The sequence below is a fragment of the Schistocerca serialis genome, chromosome 5, assembly GCF_023864345.2.
Source record: "Schistocerca serialis cubense isolate TAMUIC-IGC-003099 chromosome 5, iqSchSeri2.2, whole genome shotgun sequence".
Lineage (NCBI taxonomy): Eukaryota > Metazoa > Arthropoda > Insecta > Orthoptera > Acrididae > Schistocerca > Schistocerca serialis.
Genome location: NC_064642.1, coordinates 650,088,915 through 650,111,144, shown reverse-complemented (window position 1 = coordinate 650,111,144; position 22,230 = coordinate 650,088,915). Strand labels below are relative to the sequence as shown.

The following is a 22,230-nucleotide window of genomic DNA, read 5'->3' as shown; positions in this document are numbered from 1 at the left end:
TAATTACGCTAATGTCACTGAAAAGATATCTAAGAGAGCTTCTGGCTGCGTGTAATTGATTGTCAGACTAATGTAGTTACGGTGTACAACGTTAAAATCATTCAAAGATACCACTAACACGCGCTGATATACTCTGGGTTTTCTTGTGTTCGCAGCTATTCCACAACCGTCCACGGCCTACAAATCAACGACGACGACAGAAGTTTCTTTCACCATTCGACCACCAGAGAAAGGTAAAGTACAAATTTAGATTCCTAAATGTTCTTAGTGCTCTACCACTATCGGTGAAATGCGAAGGTAGATAATATCTGGGAATGTCATACCATTTGTTTGGTTTCATAGTAGTCTTCGCCGTATACTAAATATGATGAATTTTACAATTATATCATGAAGAGCTCATAATATTTTAAAGCACGCGTATTATAGCTTTATCAGAATCTACAAATGTAGAATTGCTGAAGAAAATGCTTTGTGAAGAACTGTTATTCTTTATTTTTAAGACGTCAATTCAATGAAAGATTTTCCTCTGCAAATACAGCAATAATGTAGTTAGAATCTAAGGAGCATCGTATTGGCACTGAAATTAGTTGAAATCTCAACAATGATATCACCAAACGTGGTAGGTAATCAAGGCTAATATTCGCTGATTACAACTAATGGAAGTTAGAGTACATCAGCTGAAAACGTTTTTGGCTTTAGGACGTCTTTACTGTTCTGAAATAATGACAGTATACTCAAAATGTTTGGGATGATCATTAGCTAAATTGTAATGTAAAATATGAATAATCTTACTTCTGGCGCCGGCCAGGGTGGCCGAGAGGTTCTAGGCGCTAAAGTCTAGAACCGCGCGACCGCTACGGTCGCAGGTTCGAATCCTGCCTCGGGCAGGGATGTGTGTGATGTCCTTAGGTTGGTTAGGTTTAAGTAGTTCTAACTTCCAGGGAACTGATGACCTCAGAAGTTAAGTCCCATAGTGCTCAGAGCCATTTTTTTTTATTGTAGTCACATTCGGTAGTAAACGGAGCCACTTGTTTGCAAAGCTACACAAGAACCATGAATCTACAGTTGCAGTAATAGGAAAGATTTTTAAGTTTTCTGAAAGGACGGTGTATGTAGGCTGGTAAGTAAAGATTAGTGCGTCGCATTTTCTGAGTTGGGGACTAGCCCTGCATTTGCTTGAATGACGGTGGAAAACCGCCAGGAAACGATACTCAGCCTGGTCGGTGTGCCAGCCCACAGTCGTTGAGACTGAGCGTCCGCTCGAACCGTATCCGTCTGATTATTTGGACGGCCGTATGTGACCGAAAGCAACCGATTAGTTCCACGACATATTGCGGCACATTCACGCGTCAAGTGCACACGATCAAGTTGATCGCAAACGGCTACACACGGCCGACTGACCGACGAATTCCACCACAATGGGATTAGTCGAACATCGTAGCTGCAAGCGAGCGCCTGCTGTGTCTGGGTGTGTTTCAGACTGAATTGCCAACCACGTACGTAGAGAAACTTATAAGTCTTATGAAGGACAATAGGTCACTACAATATGCAAAGTAAGTCATATTAGCACCGCGATTTACAGAGGAAACTATAGTTGAAAACGGGAGGCGTATCGAGTGTGGAAGATTTAATACTCTCCTCTTTTTGTACGTCTGAACGACTGCCAGTACTCCATTCCATAGGACTGTTTAAAAAAGTCTAAAAATTGTATTTAAAATCAAATCTGAGAAGAACACCTTCAACCAAACGTTGATGCTATGTAACTACTAGCCTCTAAAGTATTCAAACCGCTTTCATTCGTACATTTGCCCTGGGCAAAAGAACGAAATAAATTTCTCTCGGATGTAATGGTGGTGGTGGTTAGTGTTTAACGTCCCGTCGACAACGAGGTCATTAGAGACGGAGCGCAAGCTCGGGTTAGGGAAGGATTGGGAAGGAAATCGGCCGTGCCCTTTCAAAGGAACCATCCCGGCATTTGCCTGAAACGATTTAGGGAAATCACGGAAAACCTAAATCAGGATGGCTGGAGACGGGATTGAACCGTCGTCCTCCCGAATGCGAGTCCAGTGTGCTAACCACTGCGCCACCTCGCTCGGTCCGGATGTAATGCACTGCACTGACACCACGGTTCTCGCTCAGAAACTATTCCTGTCGACTGTGTTAGAGGGCAAGTGAATACAGCTGCTGGTTGTTTTCCCTCCATTTCAGTTAGGAAGCTGTGCAACAAGCATTTACATTAGAGTATAATGTGAACATTATCAGGCTTAATTTTTTTTTTTTTTTTTTTTTTTTTTTTTTTTGCAGCAGTCCCCATTCACTAGTCATTATTTCAAATGCAGATTCTATCACTTGTCGAGTCTTAGAGAAAGATTCCTGTAGAAAGCAATTTGTATGGGTACAAGTTTTGGCTCTGAGAATGGTCTCATCACGCAGGTCTCCAGGTCTCCACTTCTGTTGCCTCACGACAAAGTGGCGACCGGCAATGTGTCTGATTTTGCTCGCCAGCAGTGGACGAGCTTCACCGGTCGGCCGTAGTCGTACAACCATACGGACAACCTGTCAGTCGGACGAATACGCCCCCAGGCTGATTCGCCACGCGGCTCCGATCCGAGTGTGAGTTCGGCGACTCGTCTACCAGTCTTAGGCGTGGTATGACAAATTATTATGCCACCCGAGACCAAAGGCGTCAAAAAAATTAAAATTACGGTCAACTGGTATCAGTTGTCCGAGAAACTGAGCGGTTTTTGCTGTATTCTAAATTTTGGCTTCCATATTTGGAGCATAGTGAATTCGAGAGGTGACAGGCGAAGAAACCCGAACGTCAAAAGTTAATCGTTATAGTTGAGAATGGACGCACAGGTGAAAATTGAAATAAATGACAACCGTTGGAAGAAATTTATGTCTTTCAAGTAGTGATATAAATTCGGGCAGTGTTACGGGCGTGTCCCCACCTAACGTCACAATTTGCCTGAAACTGTTTCGTAAAGGTCGCTTACGCCTGCTCTGTCTGAGCTCCTGAGCTTACGAGGATACATGTGATTTTGAGAATGTTATAATTTACGAAAAATTATCGAAATTAGAAGTTAACAGCATACAAGTCAAATAATGCGTACCCCATAACCACGTATAAACTAATCGCAGCTATGATCGCTATAGCCGCGCGGGATTATCCGAGCGGTCTACAGCGCTGCAGTCGTGGACTGTGCGGTTGGTCCCGGTGGAGGTTCGAGTCCTCCCTCGGACATGGGTGTGTGTGTGTTGTCCTTAGGATAATTTAGGTTAAGTAGTGTGTAAGATGGTCGAAGTACAGAAGATATAAAATGTAGATTGGCAATGGCAAGGAAAGCGCTTCTGAAGAAGAGGAATTTGTTAACATCGAGTATAGATTTAAGTGTCAGGAAGTCGTTTCTGAAAGTATTTGTATGGAGTGTAGCCATGAATGGAAGTGAAACATGGACGATAAATAGTTTGGACAAGAAGATAATAGAATATTTCGAAATGTGGTGCTACAGAAGAATGCTAAAGATTAGATGGGTAGATCACATAACTAATGAGGAGGTATTGAATAGAATTGGGGAGGAGTTTGTGGCACAACTTGACAAAAAGAAAGGACCGGTTATTAGGACATGTTCTGAGGCATCAAGGGATCACAAATTTAGCATTGGAGGGCAGCGTGGAGGGTAAAAATCGTAGAGGGAGACCAAGAGATGAATACAGTAAGCAGATTCAGAAGGGCGTAGGTTGCAGTAGGTACTGGGAGATGAAGAAGGTTGCACAGGATAGGGTAGCATGGAGACCTGCATCAAACCAGTCCCAGGACTGAAGACCACAACAACAACAAGTGAGTAAGTTTAGGGACTGATGGCCTTCGCACTTAAGTCCCATAAGATTTCACACACATTTTTTTATGATCGCTATAAACATAGGCTACTATGAACTTACAGCAGCCATAGACATACGGGCAACAAAATAATGTATACATCATCCGTATAAGGGTGCTTATACTTGTAAACATACGACATCGTACCTGCAAAGCTCTCAAATTACTTTCACAACAAATTAATTAATACCTTAATTTAGGAAATATAGAACGTCAGTCAAAATACAGTTGCATGTCAATCCATCTGGACGATATATAAGTAAGTAGCAATTCATGTTCAGTGTACGGCTGTTGTATAAACATGTATAATGAAAATAACTCACATTGTACCTAAGGTCAGCCGATAACGGCAGTTTAGCCGAAACGGATCTGTAGTGAAAGTGAGAGAAATAAAATTTAATATCACACAGAGGCGAGCCTAGATACTCCTTATAAATATGTCACTCGCTGACTTACACTACGTTCCTATGGAACAAACTGCTGACAGTTTCGTCACATGAGGTGAAAGTGTACGTCCTGCGACTCTTACGCCGGAAAATAAAGCTTGTTTAAATAACTGAGCGCGTAAAGTACAAGTGCTGCCTCAGGTGTAGAATAACTCCTCTCATTGAATGAAAGCCAAATCCAGCCTTGGTTCTCGTATCAAGATGTACACAGAAAGACTTTGGGTGAATCAATAATACAAGTCCAAGTGCGCTGAAAAGAAACCATCAATCAAGAACTGTACGTAGCTCACTTATTATTAAGCAAAAATGTAACACCACTTATTTTCAACTCCATTACTAGATTAACTGATAGATACATTCACTTCACATGTGAGCGTGTTAGATATATTCATAACAATAAATTCAGTACGCTTATGAGCACCCAACATGGTGCAAAACGTCCAGTAAAAGAATATGAATCTAATTTTGTCTTTTACCTTTTGGTAAAGAACCTTGCAGATATTGCGTTTTTGTATTTTCTCCTTTCGTCAAATTCAGTATCTCCTGTGTCATACTAGTATCTCGTGTATTATTCTAGGCTTTGTCTTCTTACCTAAGTGATCCTCTGCTGCCTTTCCTATTTCATCTGTCAAAAGTACCTATTCACCTACTGAATTTCTTTCCCATTTTTCTCCAACATTGCCTAATGCTGCTTTTAAAACATCCAACGACATCTGGTTCATTGTACTCATCGCAACCTCATCGCCTTTAATTTCCTACCTTTTTTACAATGTCTTAACTTTTAATCTGAAGTTCACAAGCAATAAATTGTGGTCAGAGTGTACATCTCTGAATATGTCTTACAGTTTAAAATCTTTGCCTCGCCATTCTATCGTCAATCTGAAACGTTGCGGTATCTCAAGGTCTCCGTCATCATTCTCAAATGGTTCAAATGGCTCTGAGCACTATGGGACTCAACATCCGTGGTCATCAGTCCCCTAGAACGTAGAACTACTTAAACCTAACTAACCTAAGGACATCACATACATCCATGCCCGAGGCAGGATTCGAATCTGAGACCGTAGCAGTTGCGCGGTTCCGGACTGAGCGCCTAGAACCGCTAGACCACCGCGGCCGGCCATCATTCTCAAACCAAGTGTTAGCCATGATTAAATTATGCTCCGTGCAAAGCTCTACCAGACGGTATTCTCTCTCATTCCATTCCCCCAGTCCATATTCTTCTATTTTTTCTTCTCTTATTTTTTCTACTACCGAATTCCAGTCACCTAGGACAATTATGTATTAAGTAATGTAATAGTAAATTGCAGAAACCCACGTCTACTTAAAGGTAACAGGAGTAGAATGTTGCTAAAATGTCCACTGTTTCACTCTCGCTCAGAAGAGAACGCCGGAAAACAGAGACTACATAGTAGCATCAATGTCTATGTATAATAAGGGCTATGGATGAAGCTTACAGTAATTTCGACAGCCAAGTTGTAACTAAGGATTACTGCTCACAAGTTATACTCGTACAGTCTATTGTCAAGTGATACCTAAAGAAATAACGTATACATCTTATGTATACAGGAGTATAGCAAAATATAAGGAGCAACATTAAAAGCCGTGAATACATTGGGGTATTTCAATGTTACAACTGATGTGTTGGTATACGGCTATATGCATCACATGTACATATCTTTTTTTTATATTAGACTTGGTAATGGTGTAAGAGACCAAATTGACCAGTTCCAATCACTTAATAAATTTTAATTTCTGACAGACTCGTAAAGCTCCATTGGGACTCTGATTTCAATCGTCTCCTAGTTCACAGCGGATGTGGAAACATAAGTACATATACTGATTAAATTCTGGATTTACGAAACGCATTCACTCGTGATATTCTAGGCGCTTCAGTCTGGAACCGCGCGACGGCTACGGTCGCAGGTTCGAATCCTGCCTCGGGCATGAATGTGTGTGATGTCCTTAGGTTAGTTAGGTTTAAGTAGTTCTCAGTTCTAGGGGACTGATGACCTCAGATGTTAAGTCCCATAGTACTCAGAGCCATTTGAATCACTTTCACTCGTGATACTAATGTTGTACAATTGTTCGATTGCCACACTCACACAGAAACGGAACGCTGAAGCATTACTCGGCAAAAGAAAACGGTAATCTCGCAGCGGTGACAGCAACGTGGTGTTCACACCCACGAAACAGGGAAGTAATGTTGTCGAACACTCCAGCATTCTTACATTTGGAGCGGTGTCGCACGCCGAACGTCATCACCACGTTTCCTGTCGACACAGTTTGTAGAAGACGAAAATCTAATTTCAAAACCCGAAAGCGATGTTCGCTGTCGTGTTTACATGTTAAGCCCGAATCTATTTTGCTAACCAGATCAAATATCGGATTCTCAGTGTCACTTGTCTAACACATATGCATTATGTAAATCTGCTGTTCCGATTTAATGAGCTCTGTGACGTGAGAATATGAGGGCCTTCGCAGATGGTTGAAATGACTCTGAGCACCACGTCTGAGGTCATCAGTCGCCTAGGACTTAGAACTATTTAAACCTAACTAACCTAAGGACATCACACGCATCCATGCCCGAGGCAGGATTCGCACCTGCGACCGTAGCGGTCGCGCGGTTCCTAACTATAGCGCCTAGAACCGCTCGGCCACTCCGGCCGGCCCTTAGAAGATGTTTTTTTTCTGTTTTAAGGGAGAGAGGAGATCGGTCAAGTGGAAATGTTTAAAAATCTTATCCATGCGAAATCGTTTCATTACTCGCTCCAGATCACGCACGTTATGGAAAATAATTCTGACATGGTCACTAACTGAACCTTATTGTAATCAGACGTTTTGGATATTTAATAACAATAGCTAGAAACATTCCTAATGCCTATAGACATTACAAGTGAGCAACAAAAAGGTAGTTCGCGCGATGCATTAAAGCATTGAACTTAATAGATTCTGAGCGGTAGCGTAGCGTAGAGAGTTAAGATGTGTTTGTGCCTAGTACGAGATTGCACATTCTAACCCTTCCTGTGGTTTGGAATTTTTATTTTTAAGTCTTTATGAGAAAAGCTTCACACACTTTTTTTTCCAGTACTTGTATTTATTTTATTCGTAATCCTTTGCCACGTCATTTAATAATCGTATTAACTTTTTTACTTGTCTACCACCTTACAAATGGTTTCAAGAACTCAATCCCTCCCCTTCTTTTGTGGGTTACGGAATCTTCTGTCACTGCAAATGGTTGAGTACAACAGCGCTTGCCAGTAAGAGAAAGTGGATATAATAATTTACAAAGTAGCCTGCTGTAAAGGATAATAGGGTAGTCGCGAGTTGGTTTTGCGGGTTAAGAAAATATTTCCACATTTCTATATGTTGTTTTGTCAAACAGAGAGAAAATATGATACTCCTCAAATGAATGAAGAAAAACTTGATGGTCCATATCTCAGCGAGATTCTAACATTTTGGTTTTTGAGTCATTCCTGAGAAGTGAACCCGTATTGAAACCCATATCACAGCCTCCATACACAACAATTAAACGCTCAAGGGACTTCTTTTAGACAATACTCCTCGAACGTTGTTACTATGACATCATTTATTTACGGTGTAATGTGTATGAATCAGTTTCATCTAAGTAAACCACTGGCTGCTTTGATTCTGACACCTCATTCATCTGTAACAACCTAATGTAATGTAGTAGTCCTTTTTTTCACTATGTCCTCTCGCTCGTGCATAACGTATTTATTTTAGCAGATTTTAGAACTAAATCCCGGAGACAGTTTTTCTAGGAGTTTTCTTCCTAGCCTTGACTTTCATTTCCGTGTAACAAAAGCTGTGTAGTTTTCGCAAAGTTGGTATTTCTTTATATCGTTGGTAACAACGAAGGAACTGCTTTCAGGTAATACATTTATCCACATCGTCAATGGCATAATGTGCCTGGAACTTCAGCTACTCAAATCGAACTCAGAAAATGAGTACAGAGTGCATTAACTAAAACACAAAAATTACGTTCAGTAATATGTTACTAAATTCGTCAAAAAACCGTCACAGAAAATATACCATTAAATTCCCGAGTAGGAATAGCTTACGATCAATACTCAATTAGAGGAAGACATATTTCATGGTGCTTCAACTCCACCTAAATTCGAAAGCAATACCACACTGGATCCCTAACAGTTATTTCCAAACATAAAAGTTATCCCGCATCTCACAATGATAACAACCCTATAATACTAACAGGACATATATGGCTCCGAAATGAGCGCAGCTGGCAATTATTCACACAGATTTTGGTGCGAACCCTTCATATACTTGCAGTTTTTCTACATCCACGCATCTCTATAATTTTCTGTAGAGGGCCCCCTGAACTCTCATTTGAAAAACTTACCTTAATACCAGTAATAGCAGTACTAAAATCCCAAACTGCAGTCTCATTCATGCATTAATAAATCTAAAAGCACATTAATATATGATATGACGATCATCATGATGTCAAAAAGTTTACATAACTTGCAAAGATTGGCGAAATGTCGCATCTGTTGTCATCAGCGTAGTACATTTCCTCTCATCTAACCGCCGTTACTTGTCGGGCTAGCAACTGGACTCGCATTCGAGAGGACGACGGTTCAATCTCGCGTCCGACCATCCTGAATTAGGTTTTCCGTGACTTCCCTAAATCGCTCCAAGCAAAACGCCGAGATGGTTCCTTTGAAAGGGCACGGCGGACTTCCTAATCCAATGAGACCGATGACCTCGCTGTTTGGTCACTTCCACCAAACAACCCACCTCAACCCAACCCAACTTGTCGGGCCTTTCTATTTACTGTCCACACAGATAACAGGTAGTTACCATACTCAATGTTCATCTGAAAGAGATATCTATGCGACACAGCTTCTGCTGCCCGGAATGGTACGGGAAAATGCGCATGAGGTCTGATGACACAGTCACCGCTCCACAGTTAGGTGAAAATTACTTGATACCAAAAATGCACTATAACCTAGTCCCCACATCACCGTACTGTAAACTGAATACTTGCATCACAGTATACGTGCTAACCCAATAGGCAAACAACCACGAACAACGTCCGTTCCGTTATGAAAGTTTTGTATTGATTAGAGGGCCACAAGGTAAAGACCAATTATATCGCTCATGAGTTTGCGGCAAGACACAATGATAACAAGGAATCAGTGATGTCAGTTCAAAGTAGCACACTCCCTTCCATACGTAATACTCAGAAAGCCTACCACTTAGCAATCCCTTGACTCGGCACACCGGTACTACAGAACCGAAAGCTGCTTCCATCTACCACGTTCCGCGAAAAGAAATATACCATCATGTCCAAGCTTAAAATCTCCAAAGACGTAACCACAGTAATCACTGCAAGTTTCAACGTTAGTCACAGAGCACCGACTACCATAGTCTCACTTGGTTAGACACTGGACTCGCATTCGGGAGGACGACGGTTCAATCACGCGTCCGGCCATCCTGATTTAGGTTTTCCGTGATTTCCCTAAATCGCTCCAGGCAAATGCCGGGATGGTTCCTTTCAAAGGGCACGGTCGACTTCCTTCCCCGTCCTTCCCTAATCCGATGAGACCGATGACCTCGCTGTCTGGTCTCCTTCCCCAAAACAACCCAACCCCACTTGCTTACGGCCGAGCGGTTCTAGGCGCTACAGTGTGGAACCGCGCGACCGCTACGGTCGCAGGTTCGAATCCTGCCCCGGGCATGAATGTGTGGGATGTTCAAAATGGCTCTGAGCACTATGGGACTCAACTGCTGAGGTCATTAGTCCCCTAGAACTTAGAACTAGTTAAACCTAACTAACCTAAGGACATCACACACATCCATGCCGAGGCAGGATTCGAACCTGCGACCGTAGCGGTCTCGCGGTTCCAGACTGCAGCTCCTAGAACCGCACGGCCACTTCGGCCGGCCTGGGATGTTCTCAGGTTAGTTAGGTTTAAGTAGTTCTAAGTTCTAGGGGACTGATGACAGAAGTTAAGTCCCATAGTGCTCAGAGCCATTTGAACCCACTTGGTTACACGTTCGGTTACTGCACTGTTCCGGAATTGCCACCTGTTGCTTCACGTAACTAGCCCTATTAGTAGCAGACACAACCCCGCCTCAAGAAGAGAAGAGACTGAGAAAAAAATTTTTAATAGCCTAAAGAATTATGATTTTTAATGTGAAGAGACATTCTCGGAATACCTATTCGTTATGTATCATTATTAGGTTAAGTTCAATAGCAGTGGCTTAATAGGTAGTTCCTCCTATAACGATGTCAACACACTAACGTAAAAATACAGTTGCGTATCGCATACTGTCCAGAAATACCAAACATTAAATACCATAAATTGATAGAAATTAATCTGAAATTATTTTACTTAAATCCGTGTGTAAGAGGTAGCGCTCTAGAACTGTTTCTCTAACAGAAGTAATTTAATTTTCTTACTCGTAAACTTTTAAAGAAGCCAAGAATCACTACTGCCAATACACACGTCAAACCGCTCTTTAACGTACGTCACAGGACCTCAAAAAAATAGTTCAAATGGCTCTGAGCACTATGGAACTTAACAGCTGTGGTCATCAGTCCCCTAGAACTTAGAACTACTTAAACCTAACTAACCTAAGGACATCACACACATCCATGCCCGAGGCAGGATTCGAACCTGCGACCGTAGCAGTCGCGCGGTTCCGGACTACGCGCCTAGAACCGCGAGACCACCGCGGCCGGCACAGGACCTCAAATGCACTCGCTTCACTATTGAGCTTTTAGTAAAGTCACAGTAAAGGTTGATATATTTTGCTATCTTTTCACTTATGCGTCCTGCCTTCACCAAAAGTCCAAAACATGTTTCAAATATATGGCTTATGACAGATACAGTCAGCGGTCCATTTCGTTTCTATGGCAGCGCCCGTCAATAACATAAACAACGTCTGAGTCTTTATGTTACGTAACTACGTTCGTAAACTTTCAATTTTAGAACAAACATAAACAGTCCTGTACTTTTAAATAGATAGCTCACTCTTACATCCTTTTAAACACAAACTATTGCCCTAATTATTTAATTATGATGTTTTCAATTAAATAATGTTAAAAGTGAAAATTCCTTCACTCGTAAATTCTATGGATTACCTAACTTGCGTTCATTTGTAACTTAAGAATCTCTGACTTTGTAGGTTATTTTCTACTTGTAACTATTCCACGGATTAAGATCTCGCTTGTTTCTATCATAATAAACGATTTCTCTCAAATATCAGTTATTTAGAAACTTCAGATTAAATGAGAAAGCAGGAACTAGGTTTTGACTTCTAAACAAAGTAATTTATTACCTCCTCCTTACTTACTACGTAAGGCGACAAACGCCATTGAGCGATCGAGTGACAAACAAAACTAATTCCCCCACTCTAAGAGAAATGAAGTAACACAAAATAATCAAACAAAAATCCTAGATGCTACCACCACTTTTTAACTCAGTTTAAAACATGAATTGAAAAATTCTCAGCCGCTTCAGGTGTTACCGATCCCACTAGCAAAACTTCGATAAAAATGTCATTCGTCACTATTAATTACAGGAATGATGGTTGCAGTGGAATTCCGTTTACATTGGTTCAGCTAGAGTCTGGATCAACACGAGACATTACTATCGCAACTCTGAGTGGGATAAACTTTATCAAAATATAAAAAAAGACCACAGGTCTAGGTGTTCGGGTAACAATCTTCAAATCTCTACAAAAATCGAGAACTCCGCTCGACAATACAATAATTCAGTAGCCACCATATCGTAGTCACATACTAGCTTCGTGCATCATATGTTATTTCCCCGTAATTCTTCTTCACGTCCAATGGGAAGAGCAATGTCATGAGGAGGTCTTACCGCTGGTATCCTTACACGGTCCATTTTAATCCCTCTCTTGTACCTTCCTTTTATTTCCGTCATTGCTTCTCCGAAATACAGATTGAACAGTAGGTGGCAAAGACTACATCCCTGTCTTAAACAGTTTTTGGTACTATCATTTCACTTTTTCTCTTTCAATCTTATTGTTATCTCTTGGTTCTTATACGTATTATTTTACCTATCGTATTATAACTGACGGGAAAACATACGAGGGTTGGAACTTTAATAGTGGCAACTATTTATTTACAGGTCGTACAAAATAGATACGTGTTTCAAAGTTTTACTGACCTTCAAAGTAGTCACTAACATTGTGTATCACCCTTTGCCAGCGATGTGGAAGTCGTAGGATGCTCTTAGCAGTGCCAGTTGTGTTGACAGTTCGAGAGGCGCGGTCTATTGCCCGACGAATTTGTAGCAGTTATGAAGCGAATGCCGTGAAGTGTTTACTTCAGTTTGAACTGACGAGGGGTTAATTCAGGGATGTGCAGTATGTGGTATAGAACTTAGCAGCCCCATCAGTCAAACAAATCAGTAACAGCTTGCACTGTACGTACTTGAGCATTTTCCTGCAAAATGATGCTTAGATCCTGCAGAAAGTGACATCACTTCTGTCTCTAAGCTGGTCATAGGTTATTTTGCAAAAATGAATAGCATAGAGACAGAAGTGATGACACTTTTTGCGAGACCTGACCATCATTTTGCAGGGCAATGCTCAAACACGTACAGTTCAAGCTCTTACTGATTTGTCTGACTGATGGGGCTGCTAAGTGCTATACCACCTACTGCACTCCCCTGACTTAAGCCCTCTGAATTCATCTCGATTTCTAAATTGAAGGAAACACTTCACGGCATTCGCTTCAGAACTGCTACAAATTCGTCGGGCAATAGACCGCGCCTCTTGAACCGTCAACACAACTGGACAAAGAGTATCCTACAACTTCCACATCGCTGGCAATGGGTTATACACTATGCTGGTGACTACTTTGAAGGTCAGTAAAACCTTGAAACACGTAACCTTTTTGTACGACCTGTAAATAAATAGTTGCCACTATTAAAGTTCAAACCGTCGTATATCGTTCTTACAGCTTTCACTACACACGGTCTATCTATTTAACCCTCAATATCCTCCCCACCCTAGTCGATCTTCAGTGCAATCCCCTGTTGTACCGGCTAAGGAATATTTCTTCCATCTGGAGTTCGAAGAATTAAGGTGCGCACCATTCCACCCCTCCGTGCTCTTGTTTCCATAATGAGGGCTCTCTTTACAAGTATGTTGGCTGCTTATACTCTTGTAAGAGTACAATTTGTTCTACTCTACATTTAACTGGTTTTTTGTTAGGAGAATTATATTTGATTCTTCATCGCGAGAAAATGATTCCCCGTCACTGAATGACACGAGACTCAGGACCAAATTTGCTGTATGAAATACTATCAATTGTAATGCGTTACAGGACGTATCAAAAGGCCATTGTTTGAGATGGCACCCAAGCCTTCGTACAACTATCACCGAATAAAAAGCGTACAGATTTAACGTTATCTTCCTGGTTTCGTGTCGAGAAGAGAGAAGAGCAATTTGATAAATTACAAATGAGGTCGTCATTTATAGATTTATACGTTTACCATCTGGCCTCACATGCAGCCCATTTCTCCTGTCTGCAACGTTGCATGATTTGGCTACAAGGTTTAAAGGCATTTATCCTCTTGCTGTAGAACTTATAGATAAAAGTACTGTCACAAAGGACTTTGCCGCCAGCTGCGAGGACGATAATATGGTCACTATCTGTATCCTATCAGGTGACGGGTCTGTTGCAACAAATAAAACTTCCGGTGACAAAATGGGCTACAAATTCTAATATACTAAAGGGCAATGGAAGGGCGGTCAGTTAAAGAACATACCACAATCTTAGGCATCGGCTGAGATATGGAATCAGTTTCAATCCTCTTCGATCACCGTCTCATTACCAATAAATAACAAGATGAACTCGCAACTAAACGTCAGATACTGCACACGACTGCGAAATTTTATGATCCTCTTTGGATGTTTCACCAATATCCATAAGAGGAAAAATCTTTTGAGATACATGGTATAGAAGGTATACATTCGAACGAGATCTTGCGTCCAGACTTAGCCCACCGATGGAAAGTTTGGACGTGACAGCTCGCTCATAAGTAACCATTCAGAGAACCCAAATGGATAGGTTTTCGCAGTTAAAAACCGCAAATTTCACAAACTCATGTTTTTGTGATGCCTCAGAAATATCATACGGGGCAGTGCTATACATTTGAACATTCGACACCAAAAATGCATTTGTCCGTTGTGAGTAAAAACAAAGTTTGTCCTATCAAAAGCGTAACGCATCCGTGGCTTTAATTACTAGCCGTCCTACTGTATTCACACCTTCTGAGATATTCCTACCAACGTTTCGGATTTCACACAGCAAACACAATAATATTGAGCGTTTCCATGATGGCACTTGGCTGGATACGAAGCGATCCAAATTGCTGGAATACGTTTGTTGCTAATAGAGTAACTGAAATTCATGAAATTATAACGCCATCGCACTGGAGATACTGCCCTACCACAGACAATCCGGCAGATTTTCTATCATGTGGAACTTCGATAGAGATATTGCAATATTCCATGCACGGATCCTCGTGACTAACTCTGAAACCTGAAACTTGGCCTCAACAACAAATCTATTAATGCATGGGTGTGACCCATTGACGCATCAGAATATAGTTCTTGCTGAAAACTTTTGCAAATAATGGTATGGATTCTCCGTTTAATCCATAACAGTACATGTCCAGAAAAGATAAAGGGTCAATTCACTGTCCACGAACTAGAATCAGCAAAACAAAGCTGTATGCGAATGGCCCAGCATGAAAGCTTTCCAGCAGAACACCACCCGCTTCAAAACAAGACAGAGTTTCCAGCGAAATCAAAGATACTCTATGTGATCAAAAGTATCTGAATACCTGGCTGAAAAGACTTACACGTTCGTGGCGCCCTCCGTCGGTAGTGCTGGAATTCAATATGGTGCTGGCCAACCCTTAGCCTTGATGACAGCTTCCACTCTCGCATTCGTACGTTCAATCAGATGCTGGAAGGTTTCTTGGTGTTCTGCACTGAGGAGAGGTATCGATGTCGGTCGGCGAGGCCTGGTACGAAGTCGGTGTTCCAAAATATCCCAAAGGTGTTCCACAGGATACAGGTTTGGACTCTCTGCAGGCCAGTCCATTACAGGGATGTTGTCGTGTAGTCTGCGCCACAGTCCGTGCATTATGAACAGGTGCTCGGTCGTGTTGAAAGATGCAACCACGATCCCCGAATTGCTCTTCGACAGTGGGAAGGAAAAGGTGCTTAAAACATCAAAGTAGGCCTGTGTTGTGATAGTGCCACGCACGACAACAAGGGGTGCAAGCCTCTTTCATGAAAAGCACGACCACACCATAATACCACCGCCTCCGAATTTTACTTTTGGCATCACATACGCTGGCAGATGAGGTTCACCGGACATTCGCCATACCCACATCCTCCCATCGGATCGCCACATTGTGAACCTGATTCGTCACTCCACACAACGTTTTTCCACTGATCAATCGTCCAATGTTTACGCCTATTTACACCAAGCGAGGCGTCGTTTGGCATTTACCGATGTGATGTGTGGTTTATGAGCAGCCGCTTGAGCATGAAATCCAAGTTTTCTCACCTTCCTCCTGACTGTCATAGTGCTTGAACTGGATCCTGATGTAGTTTAGAGTTCCTGTGTGATGGTCTGGATAGATGTCTGCCTGTTACACATTACGATCCCCTTCAACTGTCGGTGGTCTTTGTCAGTCAACAGAGAACGTCGGCCTGCACTCTTCTGTGCTGTACGTTTCCCTTCACGTTTCCACTATCACATCGGAAGCAGTGGACCTAGGGACGTTCAGGGGTGTAGAACTATCACGTATGGACGTATGACACAAGTGACACCCAGTCACCTGACCACGTTCGAAGTCCGTGAGTTCCGGGGGCGCCCCATTCTGGTCTCTCACGATCTCTAATGACTACTCATATGGAGTACCTGGCAGTAGGTGGCAGCACAATGCACCTGATATGAAAAACGTATGGTTTTGGGGGTGTCCAGATACTTTTGATCACTTAGTGTTGATACTGTAGTTACAACCCGTTTCTTCAGGATGTACTCATACGACATCGAGGACAACCTCACTTCGCGGACTTGAATGTACTGGAAAAGAATGTACTACTCCTACAACGTTCTCATCCATTTACAAAGTTACTTATTCAACATACGCAGATACGCTTACACCACCTAGGAATTGCCATTGTATTAGCAGAATTACGGAATGAATATTGGATTCTAAGGGGAAGACAAACTGTAACAGAAGTTTTACACAGGTGTCTCCCTTGTACGATACCCAGAAGTGCCAGTATTTCTATATCTATCTCCATTATCGTACTCTGAACTGATGTCATACACAAACAATCAAAGAATGTGTACAAGAAACTGTAAATATTGCACTGTCTCAGATTACCTTTACGGAGTAACGGTCAAAGATTGTAGTACAACAAACAATAGACAGCGCTGTTTTCGCTCCAATATGTAACGTTAAAACTGTCACTACTCAGTATCCTTGCACGTAACATTCAATCTTTGTTAATGAACATTACATAAAAGCGAGTCCGTTAATATCGCCTGCCAGGATAAAGGTGCTAGTCAAATGCGGGTGATGAAGTAACATGATAACAGGCTGCCCTGCTATTGGCTGTCTCTGCTCTTGCGTCATCTCGAGGAAGCCATACAAGCTGACGTCGTTACCTTCTTTCCTTTTCCATCTAGCAGCTGGTTCCTTCACCACCAGTATAAGCCCTCCATTTTACATATCGTATAATAACTGACAAGACAACACATATTGTTCTTACAGTTTTATTTAGTTAATAGTCAGAGATATAATCAAAGATTAAAACACTGCAAAGAGAGTACTTTTAACCTTCAACATATTATACGTAACCAGTCATTCTCTATAGACTACTCCTTTTTTTTTACCAGAATTTTGAACATCTTGTACCGTTTTACAAAGTCGACAAATACTATGAACATGTCTTGTTACATTAACAAAGCTGAACAAATGGTACAATGCAGTTTCATAGTCCCACACATATAATCAGCTTTTGTATCCCGCAAGCAATGTGTGAAGTAAATGTTATTGATTTGTGTTGTTTTTCTTCGCGGTATTTCAGTAATGAGTATTAGGGAAGTTAGATAAATATATGATCTAGGATGATAAAGTCGTGCGCCGCCTCACAAAGATGTGTGATACGCTGTTCCAGACAAGAAGCAGAAGCCTTCGCACCGCGAACCTGGCGGCTCTCCAACGGATGACGCGGAGCTGCAGTACAACGAAGTGTCGCGGGCTGCGGCCGATCCACACAGCGCGCCGCCCAAGCAGCGAGGTAGGTACACACCCGCCATCTTGTTCACTACCAGGCTCATTGCATCACTAGAAGACTTTGGCTTTACTATTACCGGAAGTCAACGCAGTGCCTCGTGACATATTTCTACCAATGGGCTGAAACGCTATAGGAGTTTGGATATAGTCTGTTCAGAATTACTTCAGAATTTGAAAAGGGTTTTGAAAAACCACTACCCGCTACAAAAATTGATGCCCTACTTAAATCTGTTATATACACTATTGGCCATTAAAATTGCTACACCACGAAGACGTACTACAGATGCGAAATTTAACTGACAGGAAGAATATGCTGTGATATGCAAATGATTACCTTTTCAGAGCATTCACACAAGGTTGACGCCGGTGGCGACACCTACAACGTGCTGACATGAGGGAAGTTTCCAACCGATTTCTCATACACAAACATCAGTTGACCGGCGTTGCCTGGTGAAACGTTGTTGTGATGCCTCGTGTAAGGAGGAGAAATGCTGACCATCACTTTGATAAAGGTCGGATTGTACCCTATCGCGATTGCCGTTTAACGTATGGCGACATTGCTGCTCGCGTTGGTCGATATCCAATGACTGTTAGCAGAATATGGAATCGGTGGGTTCAGGAGGGTAGTACGGAACGCCGTGCTGGATCCCAACGGCCTCGTATCACTAGCAGTCGAGATGACAGGCATATTATCCGCATGGCTGTAACGGATCGTGCAGCCACGTCTCGATCCCTGAGTCAACAGATGGACTATCAGCTCGGAGGCCATGGCTGCGGTTACCCTTGACGGCGCATCACAGACAGGAGCGCCTGCGATGGTGTACTCAACGATGAATCTGGGTGCAGGACCGGCAAAACGTCATTTTTTCGGATGAACCTAGGTTCTGTTTACAGCATCATGATGGTCGCATCTGTGTTTGGCGTCATCGCGGTGAACGCACATTGGAAGTGTGTCTTCGTCATTGCCATACTGGCGTATCATCCAGCGTGATGGTATGAGGTGCCATTGGTTACACGTCTTGGTCACCTCTTGTTCGCATTGACGGCGCTTTGAACAGTGGACGTTACATTTCAGATGTGTTACGACCCGTGGCTCTACCCTTCATTCGATCCCTGCAAAACCCTACATTTCAGCAAGATAATGCACGACTGCATGTTACACGTCCTGTACGGGCCTTTCTGGATATAGAAAATGTTCGACTGCTGCCCTGGCCAGCATATTCTCCAGATCTCTCACCAATTGAAAACGTCTGGTCACTGGTAGCCGAGCAACTGGCTCATCATAATACGCCAGTCACTACTGTTGATGAACTGTGGTATCGTGTTGAAGCTGCATGGCAGCTGTACCTGTACACGCCATCTAAGCTCTGTTTGACTCAATGCCCAGGCGAATCAAGGCCGTTATTGCAGCCAGAGGTGGTTGTTCTGGGTACTACTTTCTCAGGATGTATGCACCCAAATTGCGTGAAAATGTAATCACATGTCAGTTCTAGTATAATATTTTTGTCCAATGAATACCCGTTTATCATCTGCATTTCTTCTTGGTGTAGCAATTTTAATGGCAAGTAGTGTATGTATGAAGCAGTTTTGTGTTTATATGTGTATGTCCAGGATCTCCTTCAAAACTCTTGGTGTGTTTTCAGTCAAATTGGGCACAGAAGTAGCAGGCCTCACAAACATTCGCACTGTGGAATTTGTAAACTCCTAGCTCCAATAGAAGAGCAGTTACGTGCAAAAACGTGTTTTCTCCAACCTCAGGCATTTAGGCTACCCTGCATGACAGGCAAATTATGTGGGAACAGAACAGGCCTGCCAAACCATCTTGCACTTGCAAACTACATACTCATTTATTTGCTGCATGTATTCCAATCTCTTTCTTGCTCTACAGTTTTTGTTCTCTACAGCTCAATCTAGTACCATGGAAGTCATTCCATGATGTCTTAAAAGATGTCCTATCATCCTATTCCATTTCCTTGTCAGTGTTTTCCACACATAACTTTCCTCTCCAATTCTGTACAGAACCTCTTCATTCCTTACCATATCAGTCCACCACATTTTCAACCTTCGTCTGTAGCGCCACATCTCAAATGCTTCGATTCTCTTCTGTTCCAGTCTTCCCAAAGTCCGTGTTTCACTACCATACAATGCTGTACTCTATACGTATATTCTCAGAAATTTCTTTCTCAAATTAAGGCCTATGTTTGATACTAGTACATTTCTCTTTCCCAGGACAGCCCTTTTTGCCAGTGCTATTCTGCTTATGATGTCCTTGCTCCATCCGTCACTGGTTATTTTGATGCCTAGGTAGCACAATTACTTAACTTCTTCTTCTTTGTGACCATCCGTCATGATGCTAAGCTTCTCGCTGTTCTCATTTCTGCTACTTCTCATTACTTTCGTCTTTCTTCGATTCAGTCTCAGTCCATATTCTATACTCATTAGACTTTTTATTCCATTCAGCAGATCATGTAAATCTTCTTCACTTTCAGTCAGGACAGCAAAGTCATCAGCGAATTGTATCACTGATAAAATTTCATCTTGAATTGATATAATTTCACCTTTCTTTTATTTCCGTCATTCCTTCTTCTATGTACAAATTGAGCAGTAGGGGCGAAAGACTACATCCTTATCTTACACCCTTTTTAATTTGAGCACCTCGTTCTTAGTCGTCCACTCTTATTGTTCCCTCTTGGCTCTTGTACATATTGTATATGACCCCTCTCTCTCTATAGCTTACCCCTACTTTTCTCAGAATTTCGAATATCTTTCAACATTTTACAATGTAGAACACTTTTTACAGATACACAGGTCCTACAAACTTGTCTTGATAATTCTTCAGTCTTGCTTCCGTTATCAACCGGAAAGTCAGAATTGCCTCTCTAGTGCCTTTACCTCTCCAAAAGCCAAACTGATCGTCATCTAACATGTCCTCAATTTTCTTTTCCATTCTTCTGTATACTACCCTTATCAGCAACTTGGATGCATAACCTATGAAACTGAATATGCGATAATTCTCGCACCTGTCAGCTCTTGCAGTCATCGGAAGTGTGTGGATGATACTTCTCCGAATGTCAGATGGTACGTCGCCAGACTCATACATTCTATACACCAACGTGAATAGTCGTCTTGTTGCCACTTCCCCCAATGACTTTAGAAATTCTGATGGAATGTTATCTATACCTTCTGCCTTATTTGGTCCTAAGTCCTCCAAAGCTCTCTTAAATTCCGATTCTACATCCTCTAAATCTACTCCTGTTTCTTCTTCTGTCACGTCAGACAAATCTCCCCCTCATGGAGGCCTTCGGTGTATTCTTTCCACCTATCCGCTCTCTCCTCTGCGTTTAACAATGCACTCTTAATGTTACCACCCTTGTTTTAAGTTCACCGAAGATTGTTTTGACTTTCCTATATGCTAAGTCAGCCCTTATGACAATCACTTCCTTTTCGTTTCTTCACATTTTTCATACTGCCATTTCGTCTTACCTTCCCTGCACTCCCTATTTATTTCGTTCCTCAGAATCTTGTATTCCTATATCGCTGAGTTTCCCTCAACATTTTTGTACTTCCTTCTTTCACTGATCAACTGAACTATTTCTTCTGTTACCCATGGTTTCTTCACAGTTGCCTTCTTTGCACCAATGTTCCAATGTTTTTCTTTCCAACTTCTGCGATTGCTCTTTTTGGAGCTGTCCATACCTCTTCAATTGTAGTGCCTACTAAGCTATCCCTTATTGCTGTATCTGTAGACTTAGAGAACGTCAAGCGTTTCTCGGCATTCTTTAGTCCTTGCGTATTGCACTTCTTTGCATTTTTATTCTTCCTGATTAATCTCTTAAACTTCAGCTTACTCTGCGTCACTACTACATTGTGATCTGAGTCTATATCTGCGCTGCTGGGTACGCCTTACGATCTAGTATCTGATTTCGGAATCTCTATCTGACAATCATGTAATCTAACTGAAATCTTCCCGTGTCACTTAGCCTTTTCCTAGTATACCACCTCCTCTTGTGATTCTTGAACAGAGTATTCGCAGTTACTGGCTGAAATTTATTACAAGACTCAGTTAGTCTTTCTCCTCTTTCATTCCTTGTCCGAAGCCCAAATTCTCCAGTAACCTTTCCTTCGACTCCTTCCCCTCCAACTGCATTCCTGTCCCCATGTCTATTAGATTCTCATCTCGCTTTACGTACCCGTTCAATGTCCGCAAATACTTTCTCTACCCCTTCATCTTCAGCTTGCGACGTCGGCATATACACCTTAACTATAGTTTTCGGTGTTGGTGTGCTGTCGATTCTGATAAGAACAACCCTGTCAGTGAACTGTTCACAGTAACACACTCTCTACCCTACCTTCCTGTTCATGACGGACCTTATTGCCGTATATCATTTTCTGCTGCTATTGATATTATCCTACACTCATCTGACCAGAAATCCTTGTCTTCTTTCCATTTCACTTCATTGACCCCTATTATATCTAGAGTGAGCCTTTACAATTCGCTTTTCAGATTTTCTAATTTCTCTACCACGTTCAAGCTTCCGACATTCCACGCCCCGACTTG

The 22,230-nt window shown here is 42.0% G+C and overlaps 1 protein-coding gene across 1 annotated transcript in view; it reads left to right on the top strand.

The window, feature by feature from the left end:
• The window catches only part of LOC126480664 (neurotrimin-like), a 336,431-nt gene that overhangs the window by 274,066 nt on the left and 40,135 nt on the right, over positions 1–22,230 (top strand). The window contains exons 6-7 of the mRNA XM_050103887.1: positions 156–233; positions 17,554–17,676. Coding sequence (XP_049959844.1) covers positions 156–233; positions 17,554–17,676 — 201 coding nt within the window. The remainder of the gene's footprint in view (positions 1–155; positions 234–17,553; positions 17,677–22,230) is intronic.